The sequence below is a fragment of the Lytechinus variegatus genome, chromosome 6, assembly GCF_018143015.1.
Source record: "Lytechinus variegatus isolate NC3 chromosome 6, Lvar_3.0, whole genome shotgun sequence".
Lineage (NCBI taxonomy): Eukaryota > Metazoa > Echinodermata > Echinoidea > Temnopleuroida > Toxopneustidae > Lytechinus > Lytechinus variegatus.
The window spans coordinates 15,656,672-15,676,894 of NC_054745.1; the positions used below are offsets into that span (position 1 = coordinate 15,656,672).

The following is a 20,223-nucleotide window of genomic DNA, read 5'->3' on the forward strand; positions in this document are numbered from 1 at the left end:
AGAGTTACGATTGATCTGATCTATCGCAGCTATGGAAAGCCAGCAACGTCAACATCTAAAATACACGTTACTTCAAAATAATGACTAGAAATGATGTATATTCATACATTATCTGTTTTCTTAACAATTCAGTATGCTTCTTTTTTGTTTTCAAGGGCATCAAACAAATCTCCTAAAGAAAAAAATTATGACATTGTCAGGTTTCCATAGAGTTATGATTAAGCCTGAGTCATATCGATTATTTTGAAAACCGGTGTTCGACAGCTCTAATTCGATCGAACATCGATGCATCGAATATTGAAGGCGGGGAAAATTTAGTCTTGTTTTTGCGTCGATGCGATGCGCTTTGCATATACGCACTGACGGTATGCGCTGGCGTTGGCCGGGTGAGCGTTGCACAAGCAGATGACAGAGCAAAGTTCGTTTGTATTTTCCATGATCACAAAACACACAAAAAAGGCCGGGGACCAAAGCAGAATTCTTCCCAAAATATCTTCAACAATGATATTTGCAGATGACAACATATAAGTTTAAAATGAAACAATAATAAAGACATGAATCACGCAGAGTCGATCCGAATGATTTTCGGTCAACTAGCATTCGCAGTCCATTCACCAGCCCCGTCCGCAGCTCCGTACACTCACTCTCCCGAAACGACAGGCGTGCTTGACGTCAGCGCCAGCAAACAAGTGCAATCAACGGAGAGCGCTGTAACTTGCCTGAGATTGTGTAGTTGGATCCAAAATGAGCTCCAAATAAATTTATGGGAATAAATACGTAATTTTCTCTGGATGGTCATTTGAATTGCTATTCAATGCTGATATAACGATTGTGAGGATTGTGGAATATGAGTTATGACGATGTTCGAGAATTAATCCTGATGACAATCCATTTTTTTAGACGCAATTGAGCATGCGATCAAAATAAATACGAATGGTTCGAATCGAGCCCTAAATTCGTCTAAATTATTACGATTTAACAAGATTTTATGGTCATACTAAGAATATTGACGATGTCAGCAAAGTATGTTATGTTCGTATGGAAGAATTAATACTGGGATTATTTCTAAGATTCCATCTCTGGACGTCTCCTCCAAGCTCCGAGAAAATAAGCACAATGCGCATGTGTGTTCGATGACGTATGACATATTTTCCCATTCATGAAATCAGAGCCCAAAGTTGGGCACAAACTAGCTTCAAATTGATGGGAAAAAAATCAAACGCAATTTTCTCTGTTTTGTCATGTAAAATGTTATTATATGGTGATATTACGAACTTGAACAGAGTTTTTGCATGTAGACAATGTTCGAGAATCAATCCTGACGTGATGATTATTATTTTCAGACAAGTGCACTAGCTCGACTCATTAATTTTGTCAAGTCGATCGTCATGAGATGTCCGCCATTGAAAATTGAAACGAAATACAAACGTTTCACATCAAGCTCTAAATTCATATTAATGATTATCATATGCAAATTATTGTTAAATATTACGATTAAATAATGTTCTATGGTCATGATATTAATATTGTTCATGAAAGCAAGATTTATTTTACGTTGATCGCGTCAATTTCCGGCCATTTTCTGGTTTGAGGCCATGACTTCCAATTCCATTCATGAATTCATCGTGCATGAATTATCTCGGCACGAGCAGACGAGTAAGACTCGAACTATGATCGAAATAAACTTCAAATTAATGGTGAATAGCATCATAATTACTCAATCGGTTTCATTTTGGGGGCAATAGAAATCAAGTAAGTAGTAGTAAAGTTGGACATTGCTGATATTTTTATGATTGATTGTGTAAACCAAACGAATCGGCCGGCCGACGTATTTTTTTTTTTTTCGATGCACCGATTTTGCAAAATCTGCACCGGTGTTCGATGACATCGATCGAACACCGATTTTAAAATCGATTCGACTCAGGCTAAGTTATGATTGGTCAGATCAATCTCAAGTTGGAAAACCAAGAGAACCATACTGAATTTTTCAAGAAAACTATCAATGTATGAATATATACAGCCTATCTAGAAAATATTTTGAAAAAACATACATTTTAGATGGCGACATTGCTGACTTTCCATAGTTGCGATCGATTGGATCGATTGTAACTCTTTGTAAGACGGGCTCGGGCAGGAGAGCATTTCACGATCATATTCAGTGATTTTCACTGACTATAGTCACAAGCTACAGAAATTCCTTGCATCCGATTGGCTCAGAAACGAATCAGTCAGCGAATATCACTACAATATTTTTCATGAAAAGCTCCCAAGGCCAGGCTCCATTACACAAAGGTTAGAGATTGCATTACACAAAGGTTAGCAATAGACCAGTTCGTAGTTACTTCATGGACAATTTTGGTCAAATGACCTTTCATTTCTTTCATTATGCTATTGCTAGGCAGATTTCAAAGCAAGATATTACGCAAGCTTGCCTTACATAGCAGGATGAAGAAATTAAATAGACCAGGTGACTAGAATAGCACACCAACGAACACTTTATGAGGGTATTTGTTGCATTCCTACTTTGAATGCATATCATAGCATGTTGCACAATGTACTTGGCAAACTGTGAAATACCAGTCGTTCGTGGACGCATTGCTGTTTTTTGTGGATGTAAACGAAAACCACAATTCAAAAGAATATATGAATAATCAAGACATCAAAGTTGGTGCTTATCTCATTAGATTTTAAACCGCCATGTCACTTTAGTACAAATGACCTTCCTCTGATCATGCGCAGAAAGGAACTACGAACTGGCTTATTAATCGCAATTTTAATGAAAGGGCCTATCAAGAGTATTGTTTTAAGTATACGCATTGTATGAAGTGATGAGGAACCAATCAAAATTGCTCTTCCAAATTACTCACTAACCTTTATGTTATGGGGCCCAGGGAGGTGTTTCACAAAGATTTAAATATGACTTAAGTCGCACTTATATGCCGACGCGTACATGATATGCAATGTGCGATCTTATTGATAGATATGCAGTAGCGTGCGTCCTCATGACACGATCTGACCAATGCGTTCAAGCATTTATACCGTACACAGCTCAAGTGCGACTCTAAGTCATATTTAAATCTTTGTGAAATACCCCAAGGTCTTTGAATTCACCACATATCCTTGTGCTTCTTCTTCTTATGTTTTTTCACCTTCACCTTATGACCATGGCCTTTGCAATCAGAGTCGCTGCTCGACGAACTCGACGATGACGACGACGATGATGAGGAGCTGGAAGAACTAGACGATGAGTGACGCTTATGCTTGTGTTTCTTCAGCTTCTTCTGCTTCTTCTTCTTCCCTTGGACGACCAACCCAACAGAGCCAGAGGCAGGATACCCCAATGGAGCCATACCAGGGTAAGTGCCCGGTGCTTGTGGGTACTAGGAATTAGACAATAGAAAGTTACATAAAAGTAAAATGCCATGCGGTCGATAATCGATAAGCTTCACCCCTTCAATGATTGTATGTGGGGGCGTCATGGTCTAGTGGTTATGACTCTTGTCTCTCAATTTGAGGGACGTGGGTTCGATTCAAACTTTCAAGCCATGGCATGTTTTCTACCAGCAACAAATTTACCCACATTGTGCTACACTTGACCCAGGTGAGGTGAATGGGTACTCAGTAGGAAGAAATTCCTCGAATGCTTGAGCACCCGATCAAAGTAGCAATGCAAAAGCCGGGGTAATAATAACATGTTAAGCAGGGCCCGCTGGCAGAATAGTTTTCGGAACTGAAGTGGCTATCCTAAGTAAGATATTACATTATCATTACTATTATTTATCATTATTGGAATGATTAAAAAGAGAGAATCAGATGTGAGAATGCAATGAAAGAACAAAATCTGTATATGGGAGGAATGAATAGAAGTAGGAAGTAAGGTGAAGGCCAAATGGAAACGGATGACAACACAAGCATCAAGATTGCAAACAAAACTGATCTAAACATCCGCAATTAGAGTGAATAAATGAACTTTGAGGTCAAGTCCACCCCAGAAAAAATTCAATAGAGAAAAATCTAACTAGCATAGTGCTGAAAATTTCATCAATTTGTAAAATAAGAAAGTTATGACATTTTAAAGTATTGCTTATTTTTCACAAAACAGTGATATGCAGAACGAGGTAAGTCAGTCGATGATGTCCATCACTCATTATTTCTTTTATATTTTCATTGTTTAAATTATACAATATTTCATTTTTTATTAGATTTGACAATAAGGACCAACTTTACTGAACCATATAGTATCAAACAATGCTAATTCCACATGTTCAGGGAGGAATTAATCATTGTATCACTTGAAAATGAGGAGAGAATTAGAATATTTCATATTTCATATAATAAAATACAAAAGAAATAGTTAGTGGATGATGCCATCAGTCTTCTCATTTTCATACCAGCCAGATGTGCAAATAAATGTTTTTTTTAATTAAGTGAAACTTATTTTACATCCGATTTTGATGAAATTTTCAGTGTTATGCTTGTTGGATTTTCTCATTTTATTCAAATCAACATATATCTGCCGCACAAAATTTTTTGACCTTACTGCTCACTGACTTTTTACTTTCAAGTCTCGCGCAAATTTTGAGACCAAATTTGTGACGCCCGGGTAAGCGGTTACGACATTATGTAAGTGCATGTCAGACTCAAAATTGCTCAAAAACGTGATTTCATGTACAAATCCAATGCAAATTGTGTATTTAGTGTATACCCCGGGAGATTTAGGGTTAATAATAGTGTTAGAAATATGTTTAATACAGTATTAAAGACGGAACAAAGATATGAATATTCCTACCTGTACTTGCCCCTGGGTGGGGTAGGATGGTGGTTGTCCTGGGTATCCCTGGGGTTGGATTCCCCCTGGGGGTGGGGGGTTGTATGAGGCTGGGGGTGGCACCTGTAATGTATACAATGAAAATATCATGAGGATCTGGCTTTATTATAAAAGGCTAACACTACCCTATGAACAAGCAGGAATATAAATGTAGTCAAGGCTGTTAATTTCAATGCCACTAGAGAAAACCATCTCAAATAGACTTTGTACACATGACTTGGGCCCAGGCCGATGCCTAACCAGCAAACACTGGGAGGCCAGGCTATACTACATCCTCTCCTGCGAACAAGTTGGTTTGAATACACAGAGTAACAAATAAATAAATGTTAATAAAAGGTAGACTACCAAAACCACTGGAAATGTTAAGCCTGAGTCGAATCGATTTTAAAATCGGTGTTCGATCGATGTCATCGAACACCGGTGCAGATTTTGCAAAATCGGTGCATCGAAAAAAAAAAAAAAATACGTCGGCCGGCCGATTCGTTTGGTTTACACAATCAATCATCAAAATATCAGTAATGTCCAACTTTACTACTACTTACTTGATTTCTATTGCCCCCAAAATGAAACCGAATGAGTAATTATGATGCTATTCACCATTAATTTGATCATAGTTCGAGTCTTACTCGTCTGCTCGTGCCGAGATAATTTATGCACGATGAATTCATGAATGGAAGTCATGGCCATCGATCGTGCATGCGCAGTACTGTTCTTTAATCAAACCAGAAAATGGCCGGAAATTGACGTGATCAACGTAAAATAAATCTTGCTTTCATGAACAATATTAAAATCATGACCATAGAACATTATTTAATCGTAATATTTAACAATAATTTGCATATGATAATCATTAATATGAATTTAGAGCTTGATGTGAAACGTTTGTATTTCGTTTCAATTTTCAATGGCGGACATCTCATGACGATCGACTTGACTTCTTGAGTCGAGCTAGTGCACTTGTCTAAAAAAAATAATCATCACGTCAGGATTGATTCTCGAACATTGTCTACATGCAAAAACTCTGTTCAAGTTCGTAATATCACCATATAATAACATTTTACATGACAAAACAGAGAAAATTGCGTTTGATATTTTTTCCCATCAATTTGAAGCTAGTTTGTGCCCAACTTTGGGCTCTGATTTCATGAATGGGAAAATATGTCATACGTCATCAAACACGCATGCGCATTGTGCTTATTTTCTCGGAGCTTGGAGGAGACGTCCAGAGATAAAATAGAAATAATCCCAGTATTATTTCTTCCATATGAACATAACATACTTTGCTAACATCGTCAATTTTCTTAGTATGACCATAAAATCTTGTTAAATCGTAATAATTTAGATGAATTTAGGGCTCGATTCGAAACATTCGTATTTATTTTGATCGCATGCTCAATTGCGTCTAAAAAACTGGATTGTCATTATCAGGATTAATTCTCGAACATCGTCATAACTCATATTCCACAATCTTTCCTCACAATCGTTATATCAGCATTGAATAGCAATTCAAATGACCATCCAGAGAAAATTACGTATTTATTCCCATAAATTTATTTGGAGCTCATTTTGGATCCAACTACACAATCTCAGGCAAGTTACAGCGCTCTCCGTTGATTGCAATTGTTTGCTGGCGCTGACGTCAAGCACGCCTGTCGTTTCGGGAGAGTGAGTGTACGGAGCTGCGGACGGGGCTGGTGAATGAAAGACTGCGAATGCTAGTCGACAGAAAATCATTCGGATCGACTCTGCGTGATTCATGTCTTTATTATTGTTTCATTTTAAACTTATATGTTGTCATCTGCAAATATCATTGTTGAAGATATTTTGGGAAGAATTCTGCTTTGGTCCCCGGCCTTTTTTGTGTGTTTTGTGATCATGGAAAATACAAACGAACTTTGCTCTGTCATCTGCTTGTGCAACGCTCACCCGGCCAACGCCAGCGCATACCGTCAGTGCGTAGTGCATATGCAAAGCGCATCGCATCGACGCAAAAACAAAAGACTAAATTTTCCCCGCCTTCAATATTCGATGCATCGATGTTCGATCGAATTAGAGCTGTCGAACACCGGTTTTCAAAATAATCGATATGACTCAGGCTTAGGAAATTTCATCAAAATCAGATTTATTATAAGTTATACATGTAGGCCTAGCATCTTAAAATTTTCTTGATTTTTCTCACATGAAGGTCGAGTTTACTGGCATCCTATATTTCAGGCCTTTCCCCAAATGTCTTTTATTTGGCAGCCATTCCAATAGTACTAGATGTACTGTATATTACCCGAAACATGGAACATATCACCTGAGACATTTAACATGTAACATAATTTGTCAAGTTTATGACCTAGGTATTTTTTCTTTTGCTTCTTAACTATATTTATGTGTAAGGGCCTCTAGATTTCTATATTACTATATATCTCTCTCTGTATGTCAAATAGATATCAATTTATGTAATTGATTTGTAATTGTGTGTTTCCATATAATTGTCCAGAAAAGTGTTTATTTGCAATATTGAGAATGATCCAATATTTCTGGATTTTAATCAATAAATTTTGAAACTTGAAAAAATATCAATAGGGGGAAGAAAGTTGCCTGTAAACTGTCTTGCCTCCCCCATCAAAATCTCCTGGAAGGGGGTGAAAAGGTTGGTAAGCAACTTACCCCTCCGGCTCCTCCAGGGTAAGGCTGGGGTGGATAAGCTCCACCTGTCTGTGGGGGTGGATACGCCCCAGCAGCTCCGCCCGTCTGTGGTTGTGGATAGCCCGCTCCTGGTCCTGGGGGTGGGTAGGCCTGATTGAGGGGTGGCTGAGGGGGGTAACCCCCTCCACCATCGGGTGGGTAGGGGTATCCCCCTCCTCCTCCTCCTGGTGGTGGTGGATAGCTCATAGTGAAACAGATTCTTGAAACCTCAGGCTCAGTCAGAGTTCTGCATGAAGAAGAATGATTCACAAAGTATCCATGTGAATATACTTAGTACACATTTACATACAGGGTCTACGTAAGGTTCAGTCCTGGACACAAGATCTACTGTTCCTCTATGTCCAGCTCCTAGCTCCTGGCGATAAACAGTAATGTCTGAAGAATAGGCGCGGTCCAGGGCTGAGGGAGGAACCTTGTAAAAAATATAACATATATAACAAAATGAAATGAACAATTTTAAAGGTCAAGTCCACCCCAGAAAATGTTGATTTGAATAAATAGAGAAAAGTCAAACTAGCAAAGTGAAAATTTCATCAAAATCGGATGTAAAGTAAGAAAATTACGACATTTTAAAGTTTTGCTTATTTTTCACAAAATACACAACTCAAATGAGACAGTTGATAATGTCCCTCACTCACTATTTCATTTTGTTTTTGTATTGTTTGAAATGTCAAATCTTTGAAAAATTAAATATTGTACAATTCAAAGTTTGAATTGTACAATATTTAATTTTTCAAAGGTTTGACAATAAGGATCAATTTGACTGAATCGATCAAACAATGCTCATTCCACATGTTCAGAGAGGAATTAATCATTGTTTCACTTGACAATGAGGAGAAAAATAGAATATTCCATATTTCATTTAACAAAATACAAAAGAAATAGTGAGAGCTGAGAGGATGGTGTCATCAGTCTCCTCATTTGCAAACTGACCAGGATGTTTGAATGGAAAAGGGGTAGTGTAAGAGGGAGGGAAAATAAAAGGAAACATATTAACAAATATATTTGGGCCTATTAGTAACGTCATTACCCCTGCACATAATACCCTGGGCTGGGCCTGGAGAAGTCTTGTCGTGCAAAAAGACGACCTGAAATTGGTGACAACTAGTCCCCTTAGTGTGAGTGACTAGCCCCTAAATAAGCTAAGTAATGCCTAGACCGAAAGCTTCAGTCTCTGTTTTGTTGGTTGTTCGGCTGAACTGCGTTGGCTTCACCAAATACAGAGACCGAAGTTCTAGCGCGATCTGTACAGGGGACTCAATGGCCATAATATGGCCATTATGTTCATGTACTTAAGATTGGATAAAACGGGGAAGTGAATTTGCGCGACAGCCGAGGTAAATCACTGTTTTTGTTCCTTTTAACTTCACTTTTCTCCGTTTTTTTTGCAATTAATGCCAAGAAGAGGGAATATAAATTTGCATTTTGGTCGCGTTAATTTTCAAAATTTTTATTAATTGAAGACAAAATTTGAAGAGCCCAAACGGGGGGATTTTGCATTGCAAGTCCCCTAATCCCTAATGGTGGCTGCACGATAGCGAGCCGTCTGTGTACGAGGAGAAATTGAAAAAAAAAATGTTAAAAAACTCGAACAGACAGCTGCCAGCTGTCTAAGCAATGCCCTATAACATATATAAAAATTTTATTGGCGCCATCCCAAATGCATCAGAGTACAACCCCTTTCCTTTCCCTTCTTTTTTCCCCCTCTCCCCAAGCCTACACACACACAAACGCCTGCAAATCTAACACACGTAATTCTAACCCAGGCCCAGGCAGGGAACTCCGGCCTACCCGCGAAGCGGGCCGGAGGCGGAGCTCCTGGGCCTGGGTTAACGTAACTCCAAACAAATCGGGACATCATTTTGTTATACCGTATCCGTACATATTTTTCACTCTCTCTCCTCTACCTTTCCCCTCCCCTTTTCCTTTCCCTTTCCCTCTCTTTTTTTGTGCAAACATTAAAAAATCTTTAAAAAATAACCATGATATCATTATATTAAATTATCAAATAATTACCGAACATTTGGCGTTCAGCGTTGGCTCAGCAATGCCGGCTGGATGAAATGAGTATGGTATCCTACCGCTATACGTATACTAGTACATAGAATAAAAAATAATAAAAAATTAATTTACGGAGAGAGAAAAAAAAGAAGATGAGGCGGAACTTAGTGAACTTTATTGAAAGAACGCCTTTTGTCCCCTTTTTGCTTAGGCAAAAACTTAAAACTTAATTTCATTTACTTAATATGCTTTATTTCATTTGAATCAATTAAGGAATAATAATAGTCCGCTTTTATAAAGCTTTAATATACATCGGAACGATGTGTCTAAGCTTAGTGCTTATATATTTGGATTCAATCCTATGCATTCCCGGCAGTGTTGTAGTCAAGGCTCAAACCTCCAAGGCCAAGGCCAAGGCTTTAATACCCAAGGCCAAGGCTTCAATAACCAAGGCTGAGGCCAAGGCATGGAAACCCAAGGCCAAGGCCAAGGCCTGAAAACCTCAAGGCTAAGGCCAAGGCCAAGGCATTTTCAAACTTTCAATATATGTAACAATGAGACAACAATTCTTAGGCGGCAGACATGATGCACAAGACAAAGTGTGTAAAAGGTGTGAGCGAGTGAAAATTTTTACCCTTGTACATAAATGAAAATAATTTCATGATAGATTTAGACATAATTATGTTATTAAAATAATTATATAGTTACCTTTGTTCATTTAATACATTATTTTTCGAGACGATTTACATTGCAATGATTATCATTACCAAGGTGATCTGATCCTGGCATGACCAATCTCAACATATGTCTTTCTCTACTCCCTGAGACAGGGGAGGCAGAACTTATTTTTGTTTGGGGGAGGGCCGGGGTCAAAGCTAAAAAAAAAAACATTTAGTGCAAACAGATATTTTCAAATGAGATTAACAACTGCATGAAGAAGTTGTGTGTTTTGTAGAATTTCACTTCAGCAAAGCCTTTTTAGGTGATTTCTAATTGATAGGACAGATATTTTGACTTAGGCTTTACTTTTCTGCAAGAAAGCATAGCGAGCAAGCGGTTTTGAAAAAAAAATCAATTCTGAAGTTGTAAAAGTCTATTTTTGGTCAATTATTGCTATAATCACTGTTAACAGGGCAGCCTTGAGAGATGTTGCCAGCACAAATCACAAGCTGAAACTTATGGACATTTCGTGTTATAAGAAATGAAAATGAAATATTCTGAGCTGTTATTGTAATAATGAAAAAGATGTGCATCTTACTAAAGAATTGAGCGTGAGCTAAAATTTTTACTAACCAGAAAGGAAGCTGTTCTTGACTACATTCAGTGACTCATAAATAGGATACTTATTTCACCAATCAAATTATGCGAGCGCTAAGCGCGAGCTCCAAAATTTACAAATTTGATAATTCCAACCTGAAAACTGGACATTCTTAGCGTTTTTTGTGTGTGAACGGGAACAGAAAGAGAACCTTACTTAACAATAATTTATGAGTCTGAGCGCGATCCAAAAATTTGGTGATTTTGTAACCTAAATTGTATCATGTTTTACTATAAAAAAATGTATTTCTTTTTTAAAAAGGGCATATTTAATTTTGGAAAAAAGGTATATTTGATTTTGGAAAACAGGCATTTTTTTCCTACAGAGAATTTTTCAGGGGGGGGGGGGCAAGAGAGCACAAAGCGCAAGTTGAAATGTTCAAATGCTGACCTGAAAATGAGTCATTTTTAGGAATCTTGTCAGTTTTGTTTATTTCCTTGAAACTAGTGAAATGAAATTCACTGTCAAACCATATGATTAGAAATAAGTAGCTTTTCTTTATCATTTTGTTTAGTCAATCTGAGACACTAGACCCAAAACAAAATATAAACAATTCAATTAGATGTACTGCCAATCAACATATTAACTGATTTTGCAGTATTTTCTGCCAAACAAGCCCCCCCCCCTCCTTCTCCTCTCTATCTCTCTTCCCATTCCTCTTTTTCGCCTGTTTAATAAATAACAGGACCCCCCAGAAAAAAAGAGCGAGACAAGAAGTTCCACCACCAAGAATAAACATATAAAATGAAATTGATATAATTTTCTGATCATATTGTCACAATATATCACAAAATAGCATAAGGGTGAAAAATTGTGCTCGCTTCAATCGCCTTCAACTTTTCGGGGGGCAGAAATTTTGCTCTAGATGCCATGCTTAGCCCCTCGAAATTTTTGGCTCATCATGCCATTGACATATCCTATTTGGAAATGACAAAATTGAAGATTGTGTTCAAGTTTACCAAATCTTTTCAGATAATCATTAAGACTTAAAACATTCTTGTTGGTCAAAGAAAATAATACAAGGAAAATCCTAATGGAATAGAAATCAACCTTGTTATCATTCTTTAGAGTTAGCTATTTTTAAAGTCTGAAAATTGTTGTCGAAATTGCAGTTGGATCTGTTACAATTATTCCTGTCATAAAATCACTATAATCTTTATCATAATCATTATTATTGATATTGTCATTATCATCATTAGTCATCATATTACCAATATATAATGTTATTTTCATCACTTCTCTTTGTAATATAATTATGTGATGATAATTCTTGATAATGGTGATAATCACAATTGATGGCTCTGCTAGTATATTACTACTACAGCTGCTACTACTGCTGACTGGTAGTATTGACCATTTGTGTCATTAGATATACAGAACAATTAAAACATTTATACTTACTTATATAAAAGCAAATAAAAGTACAAAATACAAAATGCCTTGAAAAAGCCTTGAAAATGCCTTGAAAATGCCTTGAAATTTCAAGGCTCAAAATCCTCAAGGCCAAGGCCAAGGCCCTCTCAAGGCCAAGGCTTGAATGTTCAAGGCCAAGGCTTTGAAAAAGTAGGCCTTAAGGCGCCTTAAGGCCAAGGCCGAGCATCAAGGCACTACAACACTGACAGTGTTGTAGTCAAGGCTCAAACCTCCAAGGCCAAGGCCAAGGCTTTAATACCCAAGGCCAAGGCTTCAATAACCAAGGCTGAGGCCAAGGCATGGAAACCCAAGGCCAAGGCCAAGGCCTGAAAACCTCAAGGCTAAGGCCAAGGCCAAGGCATTTTCAAACTTTCAATATATGTAACAATGAGACAACAATTCTTAGGCGGCAGACATGATGCACAAGACAAAGTGTGTAAAAGGTGTGAGCGAGTGAAAATTTTTACCCTTGTACATAAATGAAAATAATTTCATGATAGATTTAGACATAATTATGTTATTAAAATAATTATATAGTTACCTTTGTTCATTTAATACATTATTTTTCGAGACGATTTACATTGCAATGATTATCATTACCAAGGTGATCTGATCCTGGCATGACCAATCTCAACATATGTCTTTCTCTACTCCCTGAGACAGGGGAGGCAGAACTTATTTTTGTTTGGGGGAGGGCCGGGGTCAAAGCTAAAAAAAAAAACATTTAGTGCAAACAGATATTTTCAAATGAGATTAACAACTGCATGAAGAAGTTGTGTGTTTTGTAGAATTTCACTTCAGCAAAGCCTTTTTAGGTGATTTCTAATTGATAGGACAGATATTTTGACTTAGGCTTTACTTTTCTGCAAGAAAGCATAGCGAGCAAGCGGTTTTGAAAAAAAAATCAATTCTGAAGTTGTAAAAGTCTATTTTTGGTCAATTATTGCTATAATCACTGTTAACAGGGCAGCCTTGAGAGATGTTGCCAGCACAAATCACAAGCTGAAACTTATGGACATTTCGTGTTATAAGAAATGAAAATGAAATATTCTGAGCTGTTATTGTAATAATGAAAAAGATGTGCATCTTACTAAAGAATTGAGCGTGAGCTAAAATTTTTACTAACCAGAAAGGAAGCTGTTCTTGACTACATTCAGTGACTCATAAATAGGATACTTATTTCACCAATCAAATTATGCGAGCGCTAAGCGCGAGCTCCAAAATTTACAAATTTGATAATTCCAACCTGAAAACTGGACATTCTTAGCGTTTTTTGTGTGTGAACGGGAACAGAAAGAGAACCTTACTTAACAATAATTTATGAGTCTGAGCGCGATCCAAAAATTTGGTGATTTTGTAACCTAAATTGTATCATGTTTTACTATAAAAAAATGTATTTCTTTTTTAAAAAGGGCATATTTAATTTTGGAAAAAAGGTATATTTGATTTTGGAAAACAGGCATTTTTTTTCCTACAGAGAATTTTTCAGGGGGGGGGGGCAAGAGAGCACAAAGCGCAAGTTGAAATGTTCAAATGCTGACCTGAAAATGAGTCATTTTTAGGAATCTTGTCAGTTTTGTTTATTTCCTTGAAACTAGTGAAATGAAATTCACTGTCAAACCATATGATTAGAAATAAGTAGCTTTTCTTTATCATTTTGTTTAGTCAATCTGAGACACTAGACCCAAAACAAAATATAAACAATTCAATTAGATGTACTGCCAATCAACATATTAACTGATTTTGCAGTATTTTCTGCCAAACAAGCCCCCCCCCCCCTCCTTCTCCTCTCTATCTCTCTTCCCATTCCTCTTTTTCGCCTGTTTAATAAATAACAGGACCCCCCAGAAAAAAAAGAGCGAGACAAGAAGTTCCACCACCAAGAATAAACATATAAAATGAAATTGATATAATTTTCTGATCATATTGTCACAATATATCACAAAATAGCATAAGGGTGAAAAATTGTGCTCGCTTCAATCGCCTTCAACTTTTCGGGGGGCAGAAATTTTGCTCTAGATGCCATGCTTAGCCCCTCGAAATTTTTGGCTCATCATGCCATTGACATATCCTATTTGGAAATGACAAAATTGAAGATTGTGTTCAAGTTTACCAAATCTTTTCAGATAATCATTAAGACTTAAAACATTCTTGTTGGTCAAAGAAAATAATACAAGGAAAATCCTAATGGAATAGAAATCAACCTTGTTATCATTCTTTAGAGTTAGCTATTTTTAAAGTCTGAAAATTGTTGTCGAAATTGCAGTTGGATCTGTTACAATTATTCCTGTCATAAAATCACTATAATCTTTATCATAATCATTATTATTGATATTGTCATTATCATCATTAGTCATCATATTACCAATATATAATGTTATTTTCATCACTTCTCTTTGTAATATAATTATGTGATGATAATTCTTGATAATGGTGATAATCACAATTGATGGCTCTGCTAGTATATTACTACTACAGCTGCTACTACTGCTGACTGGTAGTATTGACCATTTGTGTCATTAGATATACAGAACAATTAAAACATTTATACTTACTTATATAAAAGCAAATAAAAGTACAAAATACAAAATGCCTTGAAAAAGCCTTGAAAATGCCTTGAAAATGCCTTGAAATTTCAAGGCTCAAAATCCTCAAGGCCAAGGCCAAGGCCCTCTCAAGGCCAAGGCTTGAATGTTCAAGGCCAAGGCTTTGAAAAAGTAGGCCTTAAGGCGCCTTAAGGCCAAGGCCGAGCATCAAGGCACTACAACACTGAATACGGGACACAATATATGCACATCCTCCACTCCCTGGGGAGTATTCCATCATTCGCCGGTGAGACTCATCGTAGCATACTCGGGACGAGCTACAATGTCTTTAAAATCCTACCGGGTACCCATAAGTGCATAAATATTTTATTGAGGAATTCTGATAATTTCTTTTAATCGGTTTGTTTTGTCTTTTATTTGAATATTTTTTATGTACAGTTTTGTGGTCACTTTATGTTTTTTATCGGTTTTTTAATGGAAATTATTGACAATAATTTTCCAATTAACAAAAAGTACAAATATAGATAAAAATGTTGGCGAAAATTTTTACATAAAATCACGATATTGAGCAATTCTGGTCTGACATACAGTGCACTTGTGTAATATCATATGGGGCTATAATAGCTCCATGGTAATCACAACTGCGCATGCATCCAAAGAATAGTCTTGAACAATATGCCCTGTACGTTGTCCTTATATGTATTTATCATAAAAATATTTAAGGGGGCCCCATGGGATTGTTATAGTGTTAAAGGTCTAGTCCACCTCAGAAAAATGTTGTTTGAATCAATATCCGTTCCTCGTTTTTTTTTAGTAGCGCATGGCATCTAATATTAACAATTTATATGTGCCCCCCCCCCGGGTGTCATTAAATATACTCATACATGCCCACGCTGTAAGAAGGAACCTTATAGCTGGATCAATGTCTGAACTTAAATATATGTAAATACATGAAATTATGTGAATCTATGTAATGTGAATATATATATGCAACATATCTGTGTGTGTGTGAGCTGTGTGTTCAATATAATATGGAATTAGAATTAAAGAAATGAAGATAATTTTTTATATAATTTTTGTTGGCGAGTTTGCTCTCATCATTTTTATTGTAGCTAGGATATTGGTAATTTAACTAGAGAATTAATGAGAAACAATAAAAAATAAGACAAAATGGGAGGGGACTGGGAGGGCGGGGGGGGGCAGGAGATGAGAGAGAGAATGCCGATCAACTTCATGCAATGATTCGTGTGAAGAAGAAGCAAAATAAGTAAACGTTTATCAAATAACATGATTGTCAAAATATACGATCACGTAAAATGGCGCACTAGCTCAAAAGCCAAAATAAACTATTGAATTCCTAGCTCTTAATTATTCGAAAAAAAACCTTCATGAATTCATACAAAAATCAAATAAATCGATCATTCAAAAACAATATATTCAATTAGCACGGCCGGCCGGGCATATTCAGACAGTAATCATTTGCAGTTATATAGCATAGCTAGGCTGATCCAGGGGGAAGGGGCCCGCCCGGCCTCCACCCCCCCCCTCCCCCATTGGTGGAGCAAGAAGAAAAGGGGAGAGAGAAAAGGGGCAAAAGTCAGAGAGGAGAAAAAAGAAGGGGAAACACAAGAAGAGGAAGTCGAATTAATAAAATGAGATGAGGGGAAAACTATAGGAAAATAATTTTTACAATCTCATGCTTGCTCGCTCTCGCATTGCCTGTTAGGTGATTTACATATCAATATGGAGCATGAAGTCTACATAGAAAACATATTTCAGCTCGGAAATCGAACTTTCATTATTTTGTTTGATTTACAAATTGATTTTTAAAAAGTGCTCTGTAAAACTTTCTGTTTTATGGTCTATAGTCGGCTCGCAATTTGCGCTCGCATTGATTGTTGAAAATATGTCAACTCATGCATCTTATTCATAAATGCAAAAGTGCTCTTAATGTCCAGTTTTCAGGTCATAATATTAACAGATTTCGCGCTCTCACATTAGACTTATTTTATAGATTAATAAGATTTAATTTAAGAATCAAATCGTACGTCCCTTTTTCAGAATGGAATATATCGACAAGTTTCATCTCTCCGGCGCTTAGGAAGAGAAATAAGAAGATATAGTCATCATTTACATTATGATGATATAATGTTCTTGGAATGTCCTGGTCCTACGGTAATAATAATAAAACATTATAAGCTTTTTTTTTAATGTGAACCATATCCGTGCACCTCACAATTTTTTACAAAGTGCTTGAAATACAGAGCTTAAATTGACCCTTTTCAGATCCGGAATATCAAATGTCTTTAAGTTCGCGCTCACTTTATCGATTTTCATGATCAAAAGGAATTTAGAATGCCCACTCAGATTCTAGGTCTAAATCTGAAACACGCACGCAAATGTTCATTAAAAATGCAGCTTGTTCTCTGTTTAAATCATTATCCGGTTTCATTAATATAGGAAGATGACCAATTACTCATCCTTTTCATGATTTACAAAACTTGACTGAGTAGAGTGTCAAATTTTTAGGTGTAAATCTAGAATTTTCCCGCTCGCGCTTCGCGCTCGCATCGATTTTTTAGTTACATCCTTTTCACAATTACAAAAAGTGCTTAGAATTTCCATTCTTCAGGTAGAAATTAAAGGTCAAAGTTTTCAGCTCGCGCTTTGCCCTCGCATTATTCGATTACTGAAATATGTAACATCTTCAGAGCTAATTACTGCAAGCAGGAATCTCGTTTAGTATAGGTCTAAATCTAAATCTCGAAATTTAGCGCTCGCATCAATTGATTAGTTATATACCTATTGTTTTTTAGTTACAAAAAGTGTTAAGAAGTTTCATTCCTTAGGTAAAAATGTCAAAAAAAATTCAGTTCGCACTTCGCGCTCGCATTATTTTATTTTTAAAATAGAATGAAACCTTGGGAACAAATAGGTTGTGTGAAAACAGAAAAATCAACTTAAAGAAACAGATCAACGGAAGTTTGAGAAAAATCGGACAAAAAAATGAGAAAATGAGCCCAGGATCAAAATCCAGTTAAAACCAATTAGAGCAAAACCAATTGAAACCAGTTGGCCAACTGGTTTCAATAGGGAAATTGGAACAACTGGTTCCAATTGAAAACCAGTTGCCAATTGGTTCCAGTTAAAACCAATTGGGCAACTGGAACCAGTTGGCAATTGGTTTTCAATTAGTTCCAGTTGTTCCAATATCCCTATTGAATCCAATTGAAGGCAACTGGTTTCAATTGGTTCCAGTTGAAACCGAAATTGGAGGCAACTGGTTTCAACTGGAACCAGTTGAAACCAATTGATTTCCAACTGGATCCAATTGGAACTTCCAGTTTTAATGAACTTAATTAGTTACAAATTAATTAGCATTTCCACTAACTATTGTTCATGCGGCCAACACAGAAGCAGTGTTATTTGTCTATTAATAAAGGGCAGATAAAATACAGACTTTCATATGTGTATAATTATATGGGAGATCTTCAAATATATGTATTTTTATTTGATGTAATTTGGTAACAGTTAGTGGTGTACTAATTATCTTTGAATCTGTTTTGATTATAATCTATAATATTTATGAACATGGCTTTCACTGCTAGGTATTCTAAACACTTATCTGAAAAAAAGTGTGGTACTTCAAATTGAAAAAAAAATAAAAAGATACATTTTAAATTATGATGAATCTCAAAACATTAATCTGTGCACACTGGCAGAAAATATGCAAATTAACTGGTTTCAATTCGATCCAGTTGGGTAACTGGAAAATTTCCAATTGGAAACCAATTGGAAATCATTTCCATCCAGTTAGGATTTCCAGTTACCCAACTGGTTCATTTCCAGTTACCCATCTTTCTAGTTAGAAGTCATCTCTAGTTACTCAATTGGTTCCATCTAGGATTTCCAGTTACCCAACTGGTTCCAGTGGCGTAGCTAGGATTTTTTCCCGGGGGGGGCACTGGGGGGTCCTTGATTTTTCAGGGGGAGCACCGGCCATTTTCTGGTGTGTGTCTAGCTATGTGTCCACAAGGGAGGATCTGACTTTCGCCAATAGGGGACCAGGCCAGAAATTATCTTCACAAATATCATTCACTTCTTATTCTTATAACAGAACATAAACATAAAATAATCTCATAAGCCTTATAAAAGTGCGAGCGCGAAGCGCGAGCGATTTTTTTTACTTTAATGTATTTTTCCTGAAAATCTAATTTTCTGGGCAATGTTATGTGTGATCCTGAACAAGATTCGTATGTACCCCCAAGCACGAACAGAATTTTTATCAACAGTTCTAGCATTATCGAAAAGATACCTGTTAAGGACTGCTTACAGTTAACCACGAAGACGGTATATATTTCAATAATGCGAGCGCGAAGCGCGAGCAAATTTTTTGACATTCCGACCTAAAAAAAGGTCATTCTAAACACGTTTTGTATTAATTAATGGGATAGGTATGTAACTAAACAATTGATGCGAGCGCGAAGCGCAAGAGAAAGAAAATTGAGATTTTAGACCTAAAAGCAGGACACTCTATTCATATTTTGTAAGTCATAAATAGGATATAGTCAATTGGGTATCATTAATAATGCGATCGTGAAGTGTGAGCAGACAATTATTGATATTCTGATGTAAAACTGGATAATATAAAGAACATGCAGGCTATCGCGCATGTTTTATATTTAGACCTAAAATCTGGGCATTCTGAATACATTTGTTTAATGGAACATTATGGAATACACGTATAAACTTGGCAAATCAAACAATGTGACCACGCAGCGTGAGCTTAAAATGCTGATATGTAGACCATAAAACGGACATTTTACAGAGCACTTAAATTTGTAAATGAAAAAAAAAATAATGAAAGCTCGATGTCCGAGCTAAAATATGTTTTGCATATTGACTTCAAAACTTGCTCCACATCAGCCTATTGAGCAAGATATGAATCCCATCGAACAGGCAATTACGGCGCGAAGCGCCAGCAAAAATTCTATATAGTAACATGAAAATATTTTTTTAATTGCAAGTCTTCCCCTCACATTATTTCATTCACTCGTCTTCCTCCTCTTCTTTTTCTTCTTTTTTCTTCTGTCTTTTTTTCTTATTTTCCTCTTTCTTTCTGCTTTCTCCCTTTTTTCTTTTCTTTTTTTTTTTTGCTATGCCAATTTTTTCTGGGGGGGGGGGGCACCTGGGGGGGCACACCAAATCTCAGGGGGGGGGGGCACGTGCCCCCCAGGCCCCCCCGTAGCTACGCCACTGACTGGTTCCAGTTAGGATTTCCAGTTGCCCAACTGGGTTCAATTGGTTTCAACTGGAAATTGTTAAATTCCAGTTAAAGCAATTGAAACCAATTGAAACCAGTTGGAAATCCAACTGGTTTCAATTGGATTTTGGTCCTGGGAGCTGATTGCGATCACTAT

At 36.7% G+C, this 20,223-nt stretch overlaps 1 protein-coding gene across 2 annotated transcripts; it reads right to left on the bottom strand.

Moving 5' to 3' along the window:
- Positions 1-2,692: 2,692 nt before the first annotated feature.
- LOC121416531 (calcium-binding protein P-like) lies at positions 2,693-9,617 on the bottom strand. Of its 2 annotated transcripts, none has more exons than XM_041610023.1 (4): positions 9,542-9,617; positions 7,487-7,751; positions 4,790-4,891; positions 2,693-3,380 (listed from the first exon to the last, which is right to left on the bottom strand). In XM_041610023.1, the coding sequence occupies exons 2-4, from the start codon at positions 7,709-7,711 to the stop codon at positions 3,108-3,110; spliced, it is 600 nt and encodes a 199-aa protein (XP_041465957.1). In that variant the 5' UTR covers positions 7,712-7,751; positions 9,542-9,617; the 3' UTR covers positions 2,693-3,107. The 2 variants fall into 2 exon arrangements, with proteins under 2 accessions (XP_041465957.1, XP_041465958.1); XM_041610024.1 differs by lacking the exon at positions 9,542-9,617 and adding an exon at positions 7,815-7,932.
- Between the last annotated feature and the right edge of the window lie 10,606 nt (positions 9,618-20,223).